General features: G+C 63.6%; 2 protein-coding genes across 2 annotated transcripts; one reads left to right on the top strand and one right to left on the bottom strand.

The window, feature by feature from the left end:
• Positions 1 to 3,799: 3,799 nt before the first annotated feature.
• Positions 3,800 to 9,755, bottom strand: MECP2 (methyl-CpG binding protein 2). The gene is given in 5 exon segments (XM_058822415.1): positions 3,800 to 4,226; positions 4,228 to 4,576; positions 4,579 to 4,934; positions 5,221 to 5,523; positions 9,719 to 9,755. Coding segments are annotated over 4 exon segments (1,230 nt in total). The 5' UTR covers positions 5,319 to 5,523; positions 9,719 to 9,755.
• Positions 9,756 to 12,708: 2,953 nt separating this feature from the next.
• LOC131570139 (blue-sensitive opsin) lies at positions 12,709 to 19,989 on the top strand. Its single transcript, XM_058822494.1, has 5 exons — positions 12,709 to 13,093; positions 15,506 to 15,674; positions 16,866 to 17,031; positions 18,106 to 18,345; positions 19,861 to 19,989. The coding sequence occupies exons 1-5, from the start codon at positions 12,709 to 12,711 to the stop codon at positions 19,987 to 19,989; spliced, it is 1,089 nt and encodes a 362-aa protein (XP_058678477.1).
• The last annotated feature ends 1,409 nt before the right edge of the window (positions 19,990 to 21,398 follow it).

The raw sequence follows: 21,398 nt of genomic DNA, 5'->3' as shown, positions 1-21,398 counted from the left end.
TTGGTGTGGCAGAAGCTCCGCCCCCCGCGGTTACCACGGCAACGGCGCCATTTTGAGTGTGGCGGAACAGCGCGCAAAGGCGGGAAAGGGGGCGGGGCCTGAGCGCGGTTCCCGCCCTTAGCAAGCGATGACGTCATCGAAGTGATGACGCAGTAAGTGCGAATGGCATCGCGTGTGACGTCACAGCTGCCAGGACAGTGCTGGGGGCTGGGGGAGGGGGGGAAGGTGGGGGAAGCACCTGGGAGCAGGTGAGGTCCCACCGGGGGGTTAGTGACGTCACGTAAGGGAATCCAGTGATGTCATTGGAGGGAATCCAGTGACGTCACCCAGGTGATCTATGGGGAGAGCCCGGATCACCCTCCTGACCCCAAAATCCACCTGGGGACCCCAAAATCAGCACCAAAATAATCCGGGGGTCCCCAATCCACCTGGATGGATCCAAACTCACCTGGACTGACCCAAACACACCTGGGGGTCCTAAACCCACCTGGGAAGGTCCAAAATTCACCTTGGGGGTCCCAAAATCAGCACACGTAGGGGTCAAAATCCACCCAGGACCCCCAAAATCCACCTGTGGGAACCCAAAATCAGCACCCAGGGATCCTAAAGCTCACCTGGCAGGTTCCAAATCCACCTGGGTGGACACAAAGTTACCTGGGGACAGCCCAAAATCAACACCTGCCAGGGCAAAAAGAACCTGGGGACCCCAAAATCACCACCTGGGGACCCCAAAATCACCACCTGGGGACCCCAAATCCATCTGGATGGACCCAAAATTCCACCTGGAATCCCCAAACTCACTGAGGGATCTGAGACCCCCCTAAGAGTGACCCAGCCCCCTCCCCTCTGTGGGCTGGGGAATTTTTGGGGGGATCTGGGGGGAACTTTAGGAAGATTTTTGGGGGGATCTGGGGGAGATATTAGGAAGATTTTTGGGGGATATGTGGTGGATTTTAGGAGGATTTTGGGGGAAATTTTGAGGGGATCTGGGGGGGGAACTTTAGGAAGATTTTTGAGGGATCTGGGGGGATTTTAGGAAGATTTTGGGGGGAGATCTGGGGGGCATTTTAGGAGGATTTTCGGGGGGATCTGGAGGAGGTATTAGGAGGATTTTTGGGGGGCATCTGGAGATTTTAGGAAGATTTTGGGGGGATCTGGGGGGGATTTTAGGAAGATTTTTGGGGGGGATCGGGAGGGGATTTTAGAACAATTTTCGGCGAGATTTTTTTAGGGTGATCTAGGGGGGATATTAGGACAATTTTGAGGGCAATTTTGTGAGGATCTGGGGGGGATTTTAGGAGGATTTTTGAGGGATCTGCGGAGGACTTTATTACGATTTTTGGGGGGATCTAGGGGGAATATTAGGAGGATTTTGAGGGGGATTTTGTGAGGATTTTTGGGGGGATTCTAGGAGGATTTTGAGGGGGGATTTTTTTGGGGGGGCATTTTGTGGGACTCTTTTTCGGGGTGATTCTGGGGGGACTCGTGCGCGGAGCCAAAGAAGCGGCGGAGGCGGCTGAGTGAGGGTTACACAGATTTATAATCGCTGGATCACGCGCAGCAGCAGCAGCAGCAGCACAGACACAGACCCGGGGGGTGGGGGGGGGGACAATTTGGGGGGGGCTTTAAATGGGGGGGGGGGTGGTGGAGGGGGGGGCGGCGCCGTGGGGACCCCCCCTCCCCAAAAACAACCGACACCGAGGGGCTTTTCCGGAACTTTATAAGGCAAAAACGTCTCGAGAGAATAAATAGGTGGGGGGAGGGGGGGGCCCCCCCAAATTCCCCCCCCCAACGGTGGTGGCTCTGCCCCCCCCTCCCCGGGGACCCCTCCCCCACATGGGCCCCTCCCCCTTTTTGGGGTTTGCTCTCTCTGGCCGCCCCTCCCCCTCCCCCCCCCCCCCGTTATTGCCGTGAGGAGCCGGGGGGGGGGTGGGGACCCCCGGGGGGGGGCGATGGAAGAACGGGGGGGGCACAAAGGGGGCGTGGCCCCGACCCCTCCCCCCCCAGAGTGGGTAAAGTGCAGGATGGGGACCCCTCCCCCACACCAAAATGGGACTGGGGGGGCGGGTGGGGGAGGGGCACGATGACATCCCCCCCCCGAATGTGAAATGGATCGATTGCCCCGTGCTCGCTCCTGATTGGCTCGGGACCAGATCCCGGCCCTGCACAGCTCACTCCTGATTGGTTCCCGATCAGATCCCAGACATTGTTTCTGATTGGCTCGGGACCAGATCCCACCCGCACCCATGCTCGATTTGGATTGGCCCAGGACCAGACCACAGCTCCACCCGTGCTCAATTCTGATTGGCCCTGGACCAGATCCCAGCCCTGCCCAGCTAGAGCATTATTGGCTCCGTACCAGATTCCACACTTGCCTCTGACTGGCTCCAGACCAGATCACACCCTCAATTCTGATTGGCTCTAGAATGGATCCAAGGTTTGCCCATTCTGACTCCTGATTGGCTCTGGACCAGATCACACTCTTGCTCCTGATTGGTTCCCACCATGCGTGCGGCCTCTCCTGATTGGCCGCAATTGGATCCACCCCTCCAGAGCAGAGCAACCCCATTGGGCGGGGGCCGGACCCGCCCCTCCAATCCAAACCACTCCTGATTGGATCCTGGCCGGGCCCCGCCCCTGCCCAGAGTCACTCCCAGGGCCGGACGGCCCCGCCCCCGCAGGATCTCAGCCCTGATTGGACGGCGCCAACCCCACCCAGTTCGTGATTGGCTCTTGACTTGACCACACCTCTGTCGGGGGGATCTGGAATCCTCCACACCCCCATCTGGATCGCAGCTCCTGATTGGCCAAACACTGGATCCCAGCTGAACCCAAGGCTGCTTCTGATTGGCTCCAGGCCTGATCCCACCCCTCCTGACTGGCTCCACACCAGATCCTTCTCACACAGAGCTGCCCCCATTGGCCTAAGGCCAGGCCCCGCCCCTTCCTGATCCTGTCCCTCCTGATTGGCTCCAGACACCGGATCCCGCACAGACCGGTAGCTGCTGATTGGCTCTAAATCCGACCCCCAATAAAGTCACACCTGATTGGCTCAACACCAGACCCCTCCTCCTCAGTTGCTCCTGATTGGCTCCACACTTGACCCCACCCCTGCCCAGCTCAGCTCCTGATTGGCTCAGCCCCAAATCATGGCTGAACCCACCGCCCCTCTTCATTGGCTCCACACCAGACCCTGCCCCCTGACACCACACCCCCTTCTCCTGATTGGCTCCACGCCGGATCCCTGCCCCTGATTGGCCGTAGCCTAGGCCTCAGCCCCACCCCCCTCTTCAGCAGCGCCGCTCCCCATTGGCCGCTGGCCGGATCCCGGCCCCGCCCCCTCCCCTCCCCCATAGTGCAAATGGTTCCCACGGGCGGCAAACGGAACTGGAAGAACGAGAAAAGCGGCGCCGGGGGAGGGGGGAAGACGCGGCCCCGCCCCCCCAAAACAACCCCCTCCCCCCCAAACCCCGCCCAACCTCTGGATGGGGGAGGGGGGGCCCTGGAGACCCCCCCCATCCTCAAAAAGTGCAAAGTGGGGGGGTCCAGGGGGGGTCCCTCGCTGTGCTTGTCGGTAATAAAAACTCGGGGTGGGGGGGACATGGAGGGGGGGGAGGAGAACCCAACCCACGGTGGGAGGGAGGGGGGGGGATTTCTGTTGGGGAGGGGGGTCCCCACTGCCTCGTGAAGGGGGGGCGGGGGTAGGGCGGGGAGGGGGGCCCGTCCGTGTGTCCGTCCATCCGTCCGTCCGTCCGTCCGTCGGTCCGTGCGTGCGTTCCCCCGCCGCGGCGGCTCACAGTCAGCTGACCCGCTCGGGCACAGGCGTCCGCGTGTCCACCGGCTCCTCGCGGGCCGGGGGCCGCGGCACGGCCACGCTGGGGGGGGGCGGGGGCGGCGGCGGCGCCGACGAGGACGACGAGGAGGAGGAGGACGATGAAGAGGAGGAGGAGGAGGAGGTGGAGGAAGAGGAGGCAGAGTCTTTGTGCTCGGGCTCCCCTCGGTGTTTGTAGGGCGGCGACGGCGGCAGCGGCGGCGGCGGCGGGGGCTGCTGAGTCTTAGGGGGCTCCTTGGCGCAGCCGTCGGGGGCCGCGGGACCCCCCCTCTGCTCCGAGCACCCGCTCAAGTCCTGGGGGGGCGGCGGCGGCGGTGGCGGCGGGGGGGGGGGGGCTGGCGCTGTCCTTGGGGTCGCTCTGGGGGGGCTCCGGTGGCGGCGGCGGCGGGGGGGGCGCGGGAGGAGCCCCCCGACCCTTGGGGCTGCCCTCCTTGCTGCGCCGGCCGGGGCTGCGGGCGCTGCGGGGGCCGCGGGAGCCCGGCGGGGTCGGCGGAGGCCGCGGCGTCGTCGTTGTCGTCGTCGTGGCGGTGGCCGCCATCGTCACCGGTTCCACCACCACCGTCTCCCTCGTCTTCCTCTTCTTGATGGGCAGCACGGTCTCCTGCACGGCCGGGGGAGTCGCCGCCTTCTTGTCGGGGCCGCCCGGCCCCCCCGGCCCCGCCGCCCCCGCCGGTTTGCGCCCGCGTTTCTTGGGCACGGCCGGACTGTCCGGCTCGGCCCGGCGCTTACGGCCCGGCCGCCGCGGGCCGGCGGGGCCGCGGGGCCCGGCTGGCCCGGGGAGAACGGCATCTTGACCAGCAGCTTGCCGGGGGGCTTCTCCAGAGCCCGTTTGGCCGCGGAGCCCCCCTCGGACACGGCGGAGGCCGCCTTGGGCCGGGCGCTGCCGCCTCCGCCGCCGCTGCCCTTGGGCCGCCCCCGGCCGCGGCCGGTGCCGGGGCCTTTGGGCGATTTGGGCTTCTTGGGCGGGCGCTGCTCGCGGCGCGAGGGGCTGCCCCGGCCCGTGACGGTGAAGTCGAAGTCGTTGGGGTCCAGCGAGGTGTCCCCCACCTTCTCGAAGTAGGCGATCAGCTCCACCTTGGAGCGGAAGGCTTTTCCCTGCGGGCTGCGGGTGGGAGAGCAAAGGAACGGTCAGCGAGCGGGTCAGTGGTGATGACCCCACACACACACACACACACAACCTGAGTGGTCAGAGGTGATGACCACACTCCCCTCTCCAGCCACCCCACACACACACACACACAACCTGAGTGGTCAGCGGTGATGACCACACCTCCCTCTCCGGCCACCCCACACACACACAATGTGAGCAGTCAGCGACAATGACCACACTCCCTTCTCTGGCCACCCCACCCACCCACACACACACCCCCAACCCGTGCAGGGCTCACTTGATCAGGTAGACGTCGTACTTGCCGGCCGAGCGGCCGGACTTGCGCTGTTTGAGTTTGCGTGTCCAGCCCTCGGGCAGCGTGGGGTCGTCGTACATGGGCCCGCGGTCGCGGATGATGGAGCGCCGCTGCTTCGGCGACGCCGACGCCTCGGGGGCCGCCGGCGCCGCCCCGGCCCCCTCCGAGCTCTCGGCCTTGCCGGCCTCGGCGGGCTCGGCCGCGGGCTGATCCGGCTCCTTGCGCTCCTTCTTGGGCTTCTTGGCCTTGGGCGGCCGCTGCAGGTTCTCCTCGGACTTCTCCTCCCTGCGGGGACACGCGGTGGTCAGTGGAGGGAGGGGGGCAGGGATGGACAAACGGATGTGAGGGATGGGGGGTGTGGGCACGAGGGGAGGTGGGGGTGGAAGGGGTCAGTGGTGGGTGGATGGGACACATGGACCTGGACACACAGCGCTGGACACGCGGACAGGGCCCTGGAGACAGCACCGGACACACGGACAGGGCCCTGACACAGCGCTGGACACACGGACAGGGCTCTGGAGACAGCACCGGACACACGGACAGGGCCCTGGACACAGCGCTGGACACACGGACAGGGCTCTGGAGACAGCACCGGACACACGGACAGGGCCTGGACACAGCGCTGGTCAGTGCGGACACACGGACAGGGCCCTGGAGACAGCACCGGACACACGGACAGGGCCCTGGACATAGCACTGGTCAGTGCTGGACACACGGACAGGGCCCTGGACACAGTGCTGGTCAGTGCGAGACACACGGACAGGACGGACACCGCACTGCAGATCCCGGTCAGTGCCAGACACACGGACACTGACAGACACAGGGACACAGCCCAGTGAGCTCCCGGACACAGCAGTGGTCAGTGCGCCGGGACACACGGACACTGACAGACAGGGCCCTGCGACTCTTTGGACATGGTGCTGGTCAGCACTGGACACGCAGACCCAATGGACACACGGACACAAACCCACTGGACACATGGACCAGGCCCTGTGGCTCTCTGGACACAGCACTGGTCAGTGCTGGCTGCACGTACCCGATGGACACACATACACAGCTCTGGGGAGCTCTGGACACAGCACTGGTCAGTGCTGGACGTATGGACACACGGACACACAGACACTGCCCGATGGCTCCCTGGACACAGCACTGGTCAGTGCTGGACACACAGACACCAACAAACAGGGCCCTGTGACTCTCCGGACATGGCACGGGTCAGTGCTGGACACATGGACCCCACTGGACACACGGATGCAGCACCGCATCTCCCTGGACACAGCACTGGTCAGTCCTGGACACGCAGATGGACAAACGGACAGCACTGGACACACAAACACAGCCCCAGACATCAGCACGCGGTGGAACGGCCCCGAATTGGGCAAAGCACGGGATGGGCCTGGCCGGAGCCAGGACAAGGAGGAGGAGGAGGAGGAGGAGGAAGGAGGGGCAGCCCGAACCGGCGGGAATTACGGCCGCGGCCGGAATGACATCCCAGTGTCCGTCAGTCTGTCCGAGGGGATGGGGGACTCGGAGTGGACACCGGACACTCCCAAAACCCCGTCCTGACCGGACTAAACCCAGCCCTGGGGGTCACCAAGGGGTCGTGGTCAGTGACACCGGGGCTGTCACCGGGGTGTCACCATGTTGGTGTCACCGGGGACGGGACCCTCGGGGCACGGGGGGGCATTTGGGCTGGGCTGGGACCCCCGTCCTTGGTGTCACCGCTGTCAGCGGAGTGTCACCGCGTTGGTGTCACCAGGGACGGGACCCTCGGGGCAGGGGGGATTTGGGCTGGGGTGGGAGCCCCATCCTCGGTGTCACCGCTGTCACTGGACCCCCATGTCAGTGTCACCGGGGACGGGACCCTCGGGGCGGGGTGGGACCCCCGTCCTCGGTGTCACCGCTGTCACCAGGGTGTCACCATGTTGGTGTCACTGGGGACGGGACCCTTGGGGCAGGGGGGGATTGGGGTGAGGTGTGGTGGGACCCCCGTACTCGGTGTCACCGGAGTGTCACTGTGTTAGTGTCACCAGGGATGGAACCCTCGGGGCAGGGGAGGATTTGGGCTGGGATGAGATCCCCTCTGTCCCCTCTGGGGTGACACCCCTCAGTGTCACCACTGTCACCAGTGCGGGGGTCCTGTCCTGACAAGGAACCACACACAGAGCTGAGGCTGGGGGAGAGGCGGGACCCCCGCTATGGGGCGGTTATGGGGTGGGGAGGGGGATGCAGCCCCTCAGAACCCCACAGTGTCACCCTGGTGGCCATCAGGGGAACCCCCCCGACCCCTCCCCACCGATGGGGGAGCACAGCCTTGACCCCCAGCCCCATCCTGGGGCTAAAAGTCACAAAAACGGCACCAAAAAATTTGGGAAAGGGGCGTGGGAATGTTGGGATGAGGGGGGATGGGGACAGGGGGTGACCCCCAGGGACCCTCCAACATGTCCTGGGGTCTCAGGGGGGCTGGGGTGGCCTCAGGCTTGGAGGTCTGAGGTGGCCCTGGGGGTCTCTTGGTGGCCCTGGGGGTCTTGGGGGGATCTGGGGTGGCCCTGGGGGTCTCATGATGGCCCTGGGGGTCTCTTGGTGGCCCTGGAGGGTCCCTAGGGGTTCCCAGAAGGGGTCTTGGGCAGTCTCGGGTGGCCCTGGGGGTCTCTTGGTGGCCCTGGGGGTCCCAGGGGTGCATTGGGGTGGCCCTGGGGGTCTCTTGGTGGACCTGGGGGGTCCCTGGGAGGTCCCAGTGGGGTCTGGGGTGGCCCCAGGGTTGAGGATCCCAAGTGGTCTCGGGGGTCTCAGGGTGGGCACAGCAAAGGTGGGAATGAGAAGCCAAATTTTGGGGTGTTCCAGGAAAATTTGGGCAATTTCAGCGGAACTTGGGAAATTTCGGGGTGATTTGTGAGATTTCGGGGGTGAGGGCCGTTTTAGGGCGATCCCAGGTGAGATTTGGGGGAATTTGGGGGATTTGGGGTGATCCGGAGGGGTCGCGGGAGCGCGGCCGTTTTGGGGGAATTTGAGGCGTTTTTGGGAGCAGCGTGAGGGGAACATTTGCAGCAACTTTGGTGCAATTCTGGCTATTTTGGGGCTGCTGAATTTTCGGGGAATTCAGGGTATTTTGGGGTGAGTCGGGGAGTTTGGGGGCGCTGCATGAGTGCAGCAATTCGGGGAAATTTGGGGGATTTTTGGGTGAAACGAGCATTTGGGGTGTGCAGCGTGAGCAGCATTTTGGGGCAATTTTGGGGATTTTTTGGTGATGCACGAGCAGAAAATTTTGGGGCAATTCAGGGGACTTTAGGGTAAATCAGGGGATTTGGGATGCGGCGTGAGGAGTAGTTTGGGGCAATTTTGGGGATTTTGGGGTGCAGCATTTTGGGATAACTCGGGGGATTTGGGGGCTCAGCGTGAGAAGCAGGTTGGGCCATTTTTGAGTATTTTGGGGCGCAGCATTTTGGGGCAGTTCGGGATATTTTGGGGCGCCACGTGCACGCAATAATTTGTGACAGTTTTGGGGTGCAGTATTTTGGGGAAATTAAGGGTATTTTGGGGTAACCCGTGGTACTTTGGGGCACCACGTGAGCGCGACAGTTCGGGGCAAATTTGGGCCTTTTGGGGCGCAGTGCAAGCGTAACATTTTGGGGTGACTCGGGGCGTTTCGGGGTGATCCCTGGGGATTTTGGGGTGACTTCGGGAGGGTTTTGGGGTGACTTCGGGGGGGGGGGTCAGGGTAAGTAGGGGAGTTATGCGGTGATTTAGGGAGGATTGGGGTAACTAAAATTTCGGGGTGACTCGGGGGAGGTTCGGGGTGAATTTTGGGGTGACTCGGGGTGGATTTTGGGGTGACTCGGGAGAGCTTTGGGGCGGTTTTTGGGGTTTTGGGTGCGCGCGGGACGGGCCGGGGGGTGTGTCCCCTTGAGGGGGGCGGGGGTCCCTCAAAGAGAGAAGAGGGGGGTCCCCATCTCCCACCCTAACGGGGACAACACCGGAATGGCGACACTGACAGAATTTTGGGGAGGGAGTGGGGGGGGGGTCCCCAAATTTCGTAGCGGGGTTGTTGGGAGGAGGGGGGGCCCCGGCATTTTGGGGTCTCACGGAGGAAAGGGAACGGAGGTCCCCCCATTGCGGAGGGGTCTCGCGGAAGGCTCGGGGGGTCCCACCGAGGGTTCCCCGTACCTGGGGGGCTCCTCCCGCCCCCCGGGGGGGCCGCGGCCGCTCGTGACGCACTCGCGGCGCTCGCAGCCCCCCCCCAGCCCTCACACACACACACACCCCCCCGCCCGCCATTCCCGGTTCCCGCCCGGCCCGTGAGGGGAAGGAAAGGGGGGGGGGGGGGGCGTGAGGGAGAGAGGAGGGGGGGGGGGCGTCGCCCCGCGCGCGCGCGCGCGCGAGACCCCCCCCCCCCCCCCCCTCCGCCTCTCCCGCTCCCTCACAGCTTTCCCCAACACCCGCCGCGGCCCCCCCCCGGCCCCGCCGCCCCCTCCTCACTCACAGCCGCCCCTCGTCGCCGCTCGGCGCCGCCGCCGCCATTTTCTTCGCAGCGAAGAACCCGCGGGGGGGGGGGGGGGGGGAAGCTGAGGGGGGGGGCCGGGAGGGGGGGGGGGCGGGAGGGGGGGGGCGGCCCGGACCGAGCGGCGACGGGAACCCGGAGCGGAGCTGGCTCCGCCCCTCCGCCCGAAACCGATTGGCCGAGCTTCCCGTCGGTCAAGGCGTCGGCGCGCGGTGATTGGGCGGTGGGGCCGCCCTCCGGGGGCGGAGCCGGGGCGCTCGCGCCGGGCCGTTGGAATTGGCGGGAAGCGCTGTCAGTTACGGGAGGCGGGGCCGGCGGAGCGCGCGCGGGCGTTCATTGGGCCCCGCGCCGGGACGCCGGGCTCTGATTGGCTGCAATGGATGTCGGTCAAGAGACGGCGAAGGGGGCGTGGCCTGGCCCCCCCCCGCGCTGCGAAGGGTTTGAAATCCAACGGCCGTAACGGTCCGCGAGGCCACGCCCCCTCCGGGCCACGCCCTGGCCACGCCCTACCCGCCCCGGGTCCCGCTGCCCCAGTACGGGGATAACTGGGACCAGTACGGGGACAGCAGGGACCAGTGTGGGACAACTGGGACCAGTACGGGGATAACTGGGAGCAGTACAGGGAAAACTGGGACCAGTATGGGGACAGCAGGGCCAGTACGGGGACACTGGGGACCAGTATGGGAGAACTGGGGCCAGAAAGGGGACAGCTGGGACCAGCACAGGGACAGTGGAGACCAGTATGGGGACCAGTGTGAGACAACTGGGACCAGTACAGGATAACTGGTACCAGTACAGGATAACTGGGACCAGTGTGGGAGATGTGGGTCCAGTACAGGATAACTGGGACCAGTGCGGGGACAACTGGGATCAGTATAGGAACAAGTGGGACCAGTATGGGCATTGTGGCCACCAGTACCAGTATGGGCCACAGTCACCAGTGCAGGACCAGTATGGGGACCAGTATGGGGACCACTGGGACCAGTCCGGCCACTACGGCCACCAGTAAAGAACCAGTATGGGACCAGTGTGGCACAGTGGCCACCAGTAAAGAACCAGTATGACAATGACGGCCACCAGTACAGAACCAGTATGGGACCAGTCCGGCCACTGTGGCCTCCAGTTTGCTCACGGTGCCCCCCATTCCGGAGCGGGGGGAGGGGCGGGGGCCGGACCCCCCCTCCCGGGGGATGAGCGGGGATGGAGCGCTAATCCCCCCTCCCCCACCCCCACCCTCGGCCCTTCCCGACCCCCCCCCCCCCGGACAACCCCAAACCCCCCCGACCCCCTCCTCAATATGGGACCCCCTCCCCAAACTCCTCAGGACACCCCCAAACTCCCCGGACCCCCCCATTCCCCCGTGTTCCATGAGTTCCTTTCCCTCCCCCCCTTTTTTCCACCCCCCCCCTCCACTTTTCGGGGGTCCCGCCCCCCCCCCCCCCCAATCCCCGGATCGGGGCCACCTCCGGGGGGATTGTCCCTAATCCCGGGCAATCCCCGTGACCCCCCCCGGGATTAGGGGGACACCTGGGGGGGTCCCCCAGAGGGATCCTGGGACATGTAGTCCCCCCTGGAGGGGGGCAGGGACCCCCCAAAGGTCACCCAGGACCCCCCAAAATCCCCCAAGACCTCCCAAATGTCACCCAGGACCCCCCAAAATTCCCCAGAACCCCCTAAATGTCATCTGGGACCCCTCAAATGTCACCAGGACCCTCCAAATGTCACTCAGGACCCCCCTAATGTCAACCGGGACCCCCCAAATGTCACTCAGGACCCCCCAAAATCCCCTGGGACCCCCTAAATGTCACCAGGAACCCCCCTCCCAATGTCCCCAAAGCCCTGCAGTGACACCGGGGGTGGGGGTAGCAGGACCCCAAAATCCAGGGGGGAAAACTGGGGGGGCTCCGGAGGGGTTTGGGGGTACAGAGGGGGAGGGTCTGGGGTGTTTTGGGGTTTGGGGGGGACTTGAGAGAAGTTTTGGGGTGTGGGTGAGGGGGGGGTCGGGAAAGTTCAGGGTTCAAATGTGGGGTCCTGGGAGGGTTTTTGGGGTTCGATTTGTGGGCACGGGACAGTCCCAGTAAAATTTTGGCAAACCCAAGGAGGTTTTGGGGTTCAGTCTGGGGTCCCAGGGGGGTTTTGGGGTCCAGTCTGGGGTCCCAAAGAGGTTTTGGGGTCCAGTTTGGTGGCACAGTGTGGTATCAGGGAATTTTGGGGTCCAACTTGTGGGCCTCACAGAGCTTTTGGGGTCCAGTTTGGGATCCTAAAGAGCTTTTGAGGTCCAGATTGGTGATAGAGAGTTGTGCCAGGGACCTTTTGGGATCCCAAGAAATTTTTGTGATCCAATTTAGGGTCTCACAGAGTTTTTGGGGTCCAATTTAGGACCCCAGCAACCTTTTGGGGTCCAATTTGTGATCCCAGGGACATTTTCGGGTCCAATTTCCAATCCCAGGGACATTTTCAGGTCCGATTTGCGATCCCAGGGACATTTTCAGGTCCAATTTCCGATCCCAGCGACCTTTTTGTGGCCCAATTTGAGCTTTCACAAAGCTTTTAGGGCCCAATTTGGGATCCCAGACACCTCCCAGTCCCCAATTTTCCACCTCAACACCCCCAAAACCCCCAACCCCCCGCAGCACCCGGGGGTATTTCAGGACCACCCCCCCCCTCCAATTACACCAGCACCCAATTAAGCCCTTTTAGGATTGGGGGGGGGTTCTGATACGCCCTGATCCCCCACCCCAACCCCGCTAATCACGGCTCGGGGGCGATTAAGACCCCCCGAAAGCCGCTTGCCCGGCGCCTAAGCCCGGCTTGGCCAGCGCCGGCTCCGGGATGAGCCGGGCTCAGCCGCGCTTTACCTCCTGAGCCCCGATTATTGGGGGGGGGTCCCATCCGCCCCCCGCCCTATAAAAGATGCTCCTCGTCGCCCCCCGTCCGCCCGTCCGCCCGCCCGTCCGCCCGTCACCGCCGCCATGCAGAAGTCGCGGGAGATGCGGGACGAGCTCCCCGAGGATTTCTACATCCCCATGACCTTGGACACCCCAAACGTGACGGCGCTGAGCCCCTTCCTGGTACCCCAAACCCACCTGGGCAGCCCCGGCATCTTCAAGGCCATGGCGGCCTTCATGTTCCTGCTGGTGGTGCTGGGCGTCCCCATCAACGCGCTGACCGTGGTGTGCACGGCCAAGTACAAGAAGCTGAGGTCGCACCTCAACTACATCCTGGTCAACCTGGCGGTGGCCAACCTGCTGGTGGTGTGCGTGGGCTCCACCACGGCCTTCTACAGCTTCTCGCAGATGTACTTCGCCCTGGGGCCGCTGGCCTGCAAGATCGAGGGGTTCGCGGCCACGCTGGGCGGTGAGGGATGAGGGGGAATGTGGGGAGTGGAGGGGCTGGGGGCTTTGGGGGTGTGGGACGTGGGTTTTGAGGTCGTTATGGTCGGGGGGTGTTGGGTCTGGGGGCGTTGGGGCTGTGGGATGTGGGCTATGAGGTCACCATGGTCTGGGGATGTTGGGTCTGGGGGCACTGGGTGTGTAGAACATGAGGCACAAGGTCACCATGGTCTGGGGGTTTTGGGTCTGGGGGCATTGGGGGTGTGGGGTGTGGGTTATGAGGTCGTTATGGTCGGGGGGTGTTGGGTCTGGGGGTTTTGGGTCTGGGGGACATGGGCTACAAGGTCACCATGGTCTGGAGGTGTTGGGTTTGGGGACGCTGGGTCTGGGGGCGTTGGGGGTGTGGGGCATGGGCTATGAGGTCACCATGGTCTGGGGATGTTGGGTCTGGGGGCACTGGGTGTGTAGAACATGAGGTACAAGGTCACCATGGTCTGGGGGTTTTGGGTCTGGGGGTGTTGGGGGTGTGGGATGTGGGCCACGAGATCACCATAGTCTGGGGCTGTTGAGTTTGGGGGTGTTGGGTTTGGGGGTGTTGGGTTTTGGGTATTGGAGATGAGGGTGTCCAGTAGAAGGTCACCATGACCTGAGGTTGTTGGGTCTGGGGGCGTTGGGGGTGTGGGGTGTGGGTTACAAGGTCACCATGGTCTGGCGGTGTTGGGTTGGACATGGGGACGTTGGGTCTGGGGCTGTTGGGTCTGGGGGCATTGGACATGAGGATAGAAGGTCATCATGGTCTGGAGATGTTGAGTCTGGGGGCATTGGGGGTGTGGGATGTGGGTTATGAGGTCACCATGGTCTGGGGGTGTTGGTTTTGGAGGCTTTGGGTCTGGGGGCATTGGGTGTGTAGAACCTGGGGCACAAGGTCACCATGGTCTGGGGGTGCATTGGGTCTGAGGGTGCTGGACATGAGGGTTAGAGGTCACCATGGTTTGGGGGTGTTTGGTTTGGGGGCGTTGAGGGTATGGGCTACAAGGTCACCCTGGTCTGGGGGTGTTGGGTCTGGGGGTGTTGGGCGTGTGGGACATGGGCTTCGAGGTCACCATAGTCAGGGGACGTTGGGTCTGGGGGCATTGGGGGTGTGGGACATGGGCTACAAGGTCATCATGGTCTGGGGATGTTGGTTTTGGAGACGTTGGGTCTGGGGGCATTGGATTTGGGGCATTGGGGGTGTGGGGCATGGGCTACGAGGTCACCATGGTCTGGGGATGTTGGGTTTGGGGACACTGGGTTTTGGGTATTGGAGATGAGGCTGTCCAGTAGAAGGTCACCATGATCTGAGGTCCTTGGGTCTGGGGACATTGGACACGAGGGTAGAAGGTCACCTTGGTCTGGGAGTGTTGGGTCTGGGGGCACTGAGGGTGTGGGACGTGAGCTACAAGGTCACCACGGTATGGGGGTGTTAGGTCTGGGGGTGTTGGACATGAGGGTAGAAGGTCACCATGGTCTGGGGACATTGAGTCTGGGGGTGGTAGGGTAAGGGGTGGTGGGGTTGGGGGTGTTGGGTTTGGGGACGTCAGTTTTGGGGATGTTGGGGTGTGGGACATGGGACACAAGGTCACCATGGTCTGGTGACATGGGCGTGGGCACAGTTGTCCAAGAAGTGTTGGCTCTGGGGACATTGGGGGTGTGGGACATGGGGCACAAGGTCACCATGGTCTGGGACTGTTGGGTCTGGGCACGTTGGACATGAGGGACAAGAGGCAGATGGTCACCATGGCCTGGTGACATAGGCGTGGGGACAGCTGGCCGAAGAGTGTTGGCTCTGGAGACATTGGGGATGTGGGACATGGGGTAGGAGGACACCGTCATCTGGGGACATTGGGTGTGGTGGCATTGGGCGTGGGGACACTGGGGTGTGGGACATGGGGTAGAAGGTCATCATGATCTGGGGGACATTGAGTTTGGGGATACTGGGTGTGGTGGCATTGGGCGTGGGGACACTGGACATGTGGGCTGTGGGGCAGAAGGTCACTGGGGTCACTGAGGACATCAGCCGTGGGGACAGTTGGCCGAGGAGCGCCCGGTGTGGGGACATTGGGCAGAGGGACAGGAGGACACAAGGACATGGGGACACCAGGGATGGGGGACAATGGGGACATGGGGACACCATGGCGTTGGCACAGGGTGGTGTCCCTGTGGTCGCTACCCGTGGTGGCCATGGTGGCCATGGTGACAGGGATGGCACAGGGGGTGGTGACAGGGATGTCACCCATGTCCCCAATCCCCAGGGATGGTGTCCCTGTGGTCGCTACCCGTGGTGGCCATGGTGACAGGGGTGTCACCTGTGTCCCCCGTCCCCAGGGATGGTGTCCCTGTGGTCCCTGGCCGTGGTGGCCATGGTGACAGGGATGTCACCCGTGTCCCCTGTCCCCAGGGATGGTGTCCCTGTGGTCCCTGGCCGTGGTGGCCTTCGAGCGGTTCCTGGTCATCTGCAAGCCCCTGGGCAACTTCACCTTCCGGGGCAGCCACGCCGTGCTGGGCTGTGCCATCACCTGGATCTTCGGCCTCATTGCCTCCGTGCCCCCCCTCTTCGGCTGGAGCAGGTCTGGGGGTCCCGGGGGGGTCTGGGGGTCCCAGGAGGGGGGTCTGAGGGGGTCTGGGGGTCCCGGGAGGGGGGTCTGAGGGGGTCTGAGGGTCCCCAAAGTTTGGGGGTTCCAATGGGATCTGGGGATCCCTGGAGTCGGGGATCTGGGGAGGGTTGGGGGGTCCCAGTTGGGTTGAGGGGGGTCCCAGGAGGGTCAGGGGTCCTGGGGGTGTTTGGGGATCCCTGGAGGATCTGGGGGTCTCGGGGGTGTTTGGGGGTCCCTGGAGGATCTGGGGGTCTCGGGGGTGTTTGGGGATCCCCAAGGTTTGGGGGTTCCAATGGGAGCAGGGGGTCCCTGGAGTTGGGGATCTGGGGAAGGTTGGGGGGTCCCAGTTGGGTTGAGGGGGGTCCCAGGAGGGTCAGGGGTCCTGGATGGGGTCAGAGGGTCCCTGGGGTTTGGGGGTTTTGGGGGTCCTGGGGGGGGTTGAGTCTTCAAGGGAGGTTGGGGGGTCTTGGATGGGGTCAGGGGTTTTGGAGGGGTTGAGGATCCTGGAGGATTTTGGGGGTCCCGAGGGGTTTTAAGGGTCTGGGGGTGAATCGGGGGTCCTGGGGGAGGTCCGGGGGTCCCAGGACAGGTCCGAGAGTCCTTCAGCCGTGCGACCCCTCCTCAGCCGCGCCCCCAGACCCATTCCCGGGGTTGCGAGTGCCCGGAATGCTCGGGGATTTTGGGATCCCAGAGGATCCCGGGGCTCCCAGGGATTTTGGGGGGATCCCGGGGACTTTGCTGATCCCGGGGGCGGCTCGGGGGTCCCGGGCTGAGTTCGGGGGTCCCATGGGCAGTGCCCATCTCCGGTTCCCCCCTCCCCAGCTCAAATCCCCAGGGTCTGAGCAGCTCCAGGGTTCGGGGGTCCCGGGGATTTTCGGGGATTTGTTGGACCGGGAATCTCGGGGGCGGTTCGGGGGTCCCGAGGGCGGGTCGGGGGTCCCGGGCTGAGTTCGGGGGTCCCATGGGCAGTGCCCATCCCCGGTTCCCCCCTCCCCAGCTCCATCCCCGCGGGTCTGAGCAGCTCCAGGGCTCGGGGGTCCCGGGGATTTTCGGGGATTTGTTGGACCGGGAATCTCGGGGGCGGTTCGGGGGTCCCGGGGGCGGTTCGGGGGTCCCGGGGGCGGTCTGGGGGTGACCCCCCCCCCCGGGTTCCCCCCTCCCCAGGTACATCCCCGAGGGGCTGCAGTGCTCCTGCGGCCCGGACTGGTACACGACGGACAACAAATGGAACAACGAGTCGTACGTGATTTTCCTCTTCTGCTTCTGCTTCGGCTTCCCCCTGAGCGTCATCGTCTTCTCCTACGGGCGGCTGCTGCTCACCCTGCGCGCGGTGAGGGGGTCTTGGGGGGTCCTGGAGGGGTTTTTGGGGGGTCTCGGGGGGTCCTGGGTGTCAGGGGAGCACAGGTTGCTGATGGTGATTATCTCCTATGGACGGGTGGCGCCTGCCCTGGTTGCCGTGAGGGGATTTTGGGGGGTCCCGGGGGTCCTAGGAGGTCTTGGGGGTCTCGGGGGGCACACGGTTTATTGGGGTACACGGGTTTATTGGGGTACACGGTTTATTGGGGTGCCGTGGGGTGGGTGGTCCCTGGGGGAGACGCCAAAGCAGGGGGGGCAGTGCTGGGGGTCTGAGAACCCCCCCCCCCAAGTGTGTGAGACCCCCAGGGGTCACTGGCATGGTTGAGTTCCCCAGTCCGATCCCATAACTGACCCCACACTGACCCCAGATCTGACCCCAGATCTCCCCACACCTGACCCCATAACTGAGCCCATATCTGAGCCCATATCTGACCCATATCCCACGCCACACTGACCCCATATCTGACCCCATATCTCCCCACAATGACCCCACACTGACCCCATACCTGACCCCATCTCTCCCCACAATGACCCCATACCTGACCCCATATCTGCCCCCACACCCCCTCTATATCTGACCCCATATCCGATCCCATATGCCCCTATATCTGACCCACATCTGACCCATATCTGACCCCTATATCTGACCCATATCCCCCCTATATCTGACCCACATCTAACCCCATATCTGACCCCATATCTGACTCTGTATCTCCCCACATCTGACCCCTATATCTGACCCACATCTAACCCCATATCTGACCCCATATCTGACTCTGTATCTCCCCACATCTGACCCCTATATCTGACCCACATCTGACCCATATCCCCCCATATCTGACCCACATCTAACCCCATATCTGACCCCATATCTCCCTACATTGACCCCATATCTCCCCGTATCTGACCCATATCTGACCCTGTATCTCCCCATATCTGACCCCTATCTGACCCGTATCTCCCCACACTGACCCCTATATCTGACCCCTATATCTGACCCATATCTCCCCACACTGTCCCCCCTGTCCCCCCCACCGCCGCCCCACAGGTGGCCAAGCAGCAGGAGCAGTCGGCCACGACGCAGAAGGCGGAGCGCGAGGTGACCAAGATGGTGGTGGTGATGGTGCTGGGCTTCCTGGTGTGCTGGCTGCCCTACTGCTCCTTCGCGCTCTGGGTGGTGACGCACCGGGGACACCCCTTCGACGTGGGGCTGGCCTCCATCCCCTCCGTCTTCTCCAAGGCCTCCACCGTCTACAACCCCGTCATCTACGTCTTCATGAACAAGCAGGTGGGGACTCGGGGACGTGGGGACAATGGGGACAGTGCGGGTAGTGGGGACAGTGCAGGTAGTGGGGACAATGCGGACAGTGGGGATGGTGAGACAGTGGGGACAATGGGGACAGTGGGGACAGTGGGGATGGTAGGAACAGTGAGGGTGGTGGGGACATGGGGACGGTGGCACCTATGTCTTCATGAACAAGCAGGTGGGGACTCGGGGACATGGGGACAATGGGGACAGTGCGGGTAGTGGGGACAATGCGGACAGTGGGGATGGTGAGACAGTGGGACAGTGGGGATGGTAGGAACAGTGAGGGTGGTGGGGACATGGGGACGGTGGCACCTATGTCTTCATGAACAAGCAGGTGGGGACATGGGGACAGTGGGGATAATGGGGATGGTGGGGACAGTGGGGATGGTGGGGACAATGGGGCAGTGCGGGTAATGGGGACAATGGGGACCATGGGGGATAGTGGGATGATGATGCGCGTAGTGGGGACATTGGGGACAATGGGGACAATGGGGACATGGGGACAGTGAGGGTGATGGTGGCATCTACGTCTTCATGAACAAGCAGGTGGGGACATGGGGACAGTGGGGACAATGGGGACCATGGGGATGGTGGGGACGTGGGGACAGTGGGGATGGTGAGACAGTGGGGACAATGGGGGATGATGGGGACAATAGGGACAGTGGGGACGATGGGACAATGGGGACAACAGGGCAGTGGGGGTAATGGGGATTGTGGGGACAGTGGAGATGTGGAGATGATGGGGGTGATGGAGACAATGGTGACATGGGGACAATGGGGACAATAGGGACAGTGGGGGTGATGGTGGCATCTACGTCTTCATGAACAAGCAGATGGGGACACCCGGACACCGGGACATGGGAACAGTGGGACAATGGGGACAATGGGGATGGTGGGGACAATGGGGATGGTGGGGACAGTGAGGGTGGTGGGGACATGGGGACGGTGGCATCTACGTCTTCATGAACAAGCAGGTGGGGACACAGGGGACATGGGGACAATGGGGATAATGGGGACAGTGGGACATGGGATGGTGGGACAGTGGGGGTGATGGTGGCATCTACTTCTTCATGAGCAAGCAGATGGGGACACCCGGACATGGGAACAGTGGGACAATGGGGACAATGGGGATGGTGGGGACAGTGGGCATCTCTGTCTTCATGAACAAGCAGGTGGGGATCTGGGGACAATGGGGACAATGGGGACAGTGGAGATGGTGGGGATGATGGAGACAGTGAGGGTGGTGGGGTAATAGGGACAATGGGGACGGTGGGACAGTGGGGACAATGGGGCAGTGGGACAATGGGGACAAGGGGGCAGTGGGGGGGGATGGGGATCTCTCTGTGGGTCCGGGCTCTCTCTGTGGGTCGGGGCTCTCTCCGTGGATCTGGGGCTGTTCCTATGGGTCCCACTGTGGGTCTGGGGTCCCTCTGTGGGTCCGGGCTCTCTCCGTGGGTCTGGGGTCCCACATGCCGCCCCCTTTCCCCCCCGCAGTTCCGCTCGTGCATGCTCAAGCTCGTGTTCTGCGGCCGGAGCCCCTTCGGGGACGATGACGACGTGTCGGGCTCGTCGCAGGCCACGCAGGTGTCCTCGGTGTCCTCCAGCCAGGTGTCCCCGGCGTAGGGGCTGCCCCACAGCGGGGCTGCCCCACCCCATGGCGGGGCTGACCCACAGCGGGCTCGGCCCAGCCAGGGCTGCCCCACGGCGGGCTCAGCCCCACACCGAGCTCTGCCCCACAGCGGGGTGGGACCCAGCCAGGGCTGCCTCACACCGGGCTCGGCCCTATATAGGGCTCTGCCCCATATCAGGTTCTGCCCTATATGAGGCTGTGCCCCACATAGAGCTCTGCCCCATATCGAGCTGTGCCCTATATTGGGCTCGGCCCTATATCAGGCTCAGTCCCACAGTTCTGCCCTGTGGAGGGCTCTGCCCCACATCAAGCACTGCCCTCTATCGAGCTCTGCCCCATATCGGGCTCTCCCCCACACTGGGCTCTGCCCCACATCAGGCTCAGACCTGTACTGAGCTCTGCCCTATATCGAGCTCTGCCCCACACTGGGCACGGCCCTATATCGGGCTCAGTGTCACAGTTCTGCCCTGTGGAGGGCTCTGCCCCACATTGGGCTCTGCCCCACACCACACTCTGCCCTATATCGAGCTCTGCCCCACATGGGGCTTAGTCCTATATCAAGCTCTTCCCTATATTGGGCTTTGCCCTATAATGAGCTCTGCCCCACATAGGGCTCTGCCCCACATCAGGCTCTACCCTACAGTGGCTCTGCCCCACACCCCCCACACCACTCTCAGCCCACCGGCAGCTCTGCCTGCCCCGCTATGGGGCAGCCCCACGGCTCCATTGTACATAAACCCCCCCACACCCCACCCCCGCATTAAACACTGGAGACGCAGCCACTGCCTCTGCTTTGCCCCACAAGTGCCCCACAAGCGCCCCCAGACCCACAGGTACCACCCTAATGCCCTACAACTGCCCCACAAGTGTCTTCACAGTGCCCCCACAATGCCCCCAGCCCCACAAATGCCCCACAAGTGCCCACAAGTGTCCTCGCAGTAACCCCATAGCCCCAAGTGCACCCGCAGTGCCCCCAGCCCCACAAGCGCCCCACAAGTGCCCCCATGTTGCCCCCACAATGCCCCCCGGTGCCCCCCAGGTGCCCCCCGGTGCCCCCCAAGTGCCCCGCAGTGGGGTGCGCGGCCGAGTTCTGCCAGTAGTGAGCTTTTTGTGCAGGAAAAAGTTCAGAACTAGCGGAATTCCGGCCGCACGGCCCGGGGGGACACGGGGGGACACCCCATAGGGGACACCCATGGGGACACCCCATCGGGGACACCCAAAGGACATCCATGGGGACACCCATGGGGACACCCCAGAGGGGACACCCACGAGATACCCACAGGGGACATCCCATAGGGGGCACGGGGAGGACACCCATGGGGACACCCCACCGGGGACATCATCCATGGGGACACCCCACAGGACACCCATGGGGACACCACATAGGTGACACCTATGGGAC

This window comes from Ammospiza caudacuta, chromosome 32 (assembly GCF_027887145.1).
Source record: "Ammospiza caudacuta isolate bAmmCau1 chromosome 32, bAmmCau1.pri, whole genome shotgun sequence".
In the NCBI taxonomy this organism is placed as follows: Eukaryota; Metazoa; Chordata; class Aves; order Passeriformes; family Passerellidae; genus Ammospiza; species Ammospiza caudacuta.
This window is presented reverse-complemented; position numbering and strand designations above follow the sequence as displayed.

Coding starts and splice junctions, on each gene's coding strand:
- LOC131570139 (XM_058822494.1), top strand. CDS start 12,709: ATGCAGAAGTCGCGGGAGATGCGGGACGAGCTCCCCGAGGATTTCTAC. Junction 15,675..16,865: donor CCCCTCTTCGGCTGGAGCAG/GTCTGGGGGTCC, acceptor CCCCCTCCCCAG/GTACATCCCCGAGGGGCTGC. Junction 18,346..19,860: donor ACGTCTTCATGAACAAGCAG/GTGGGGACTCGG, acceptor TCCCCCCCGCAG/TTCCGCTCGTGCATGCTCAA.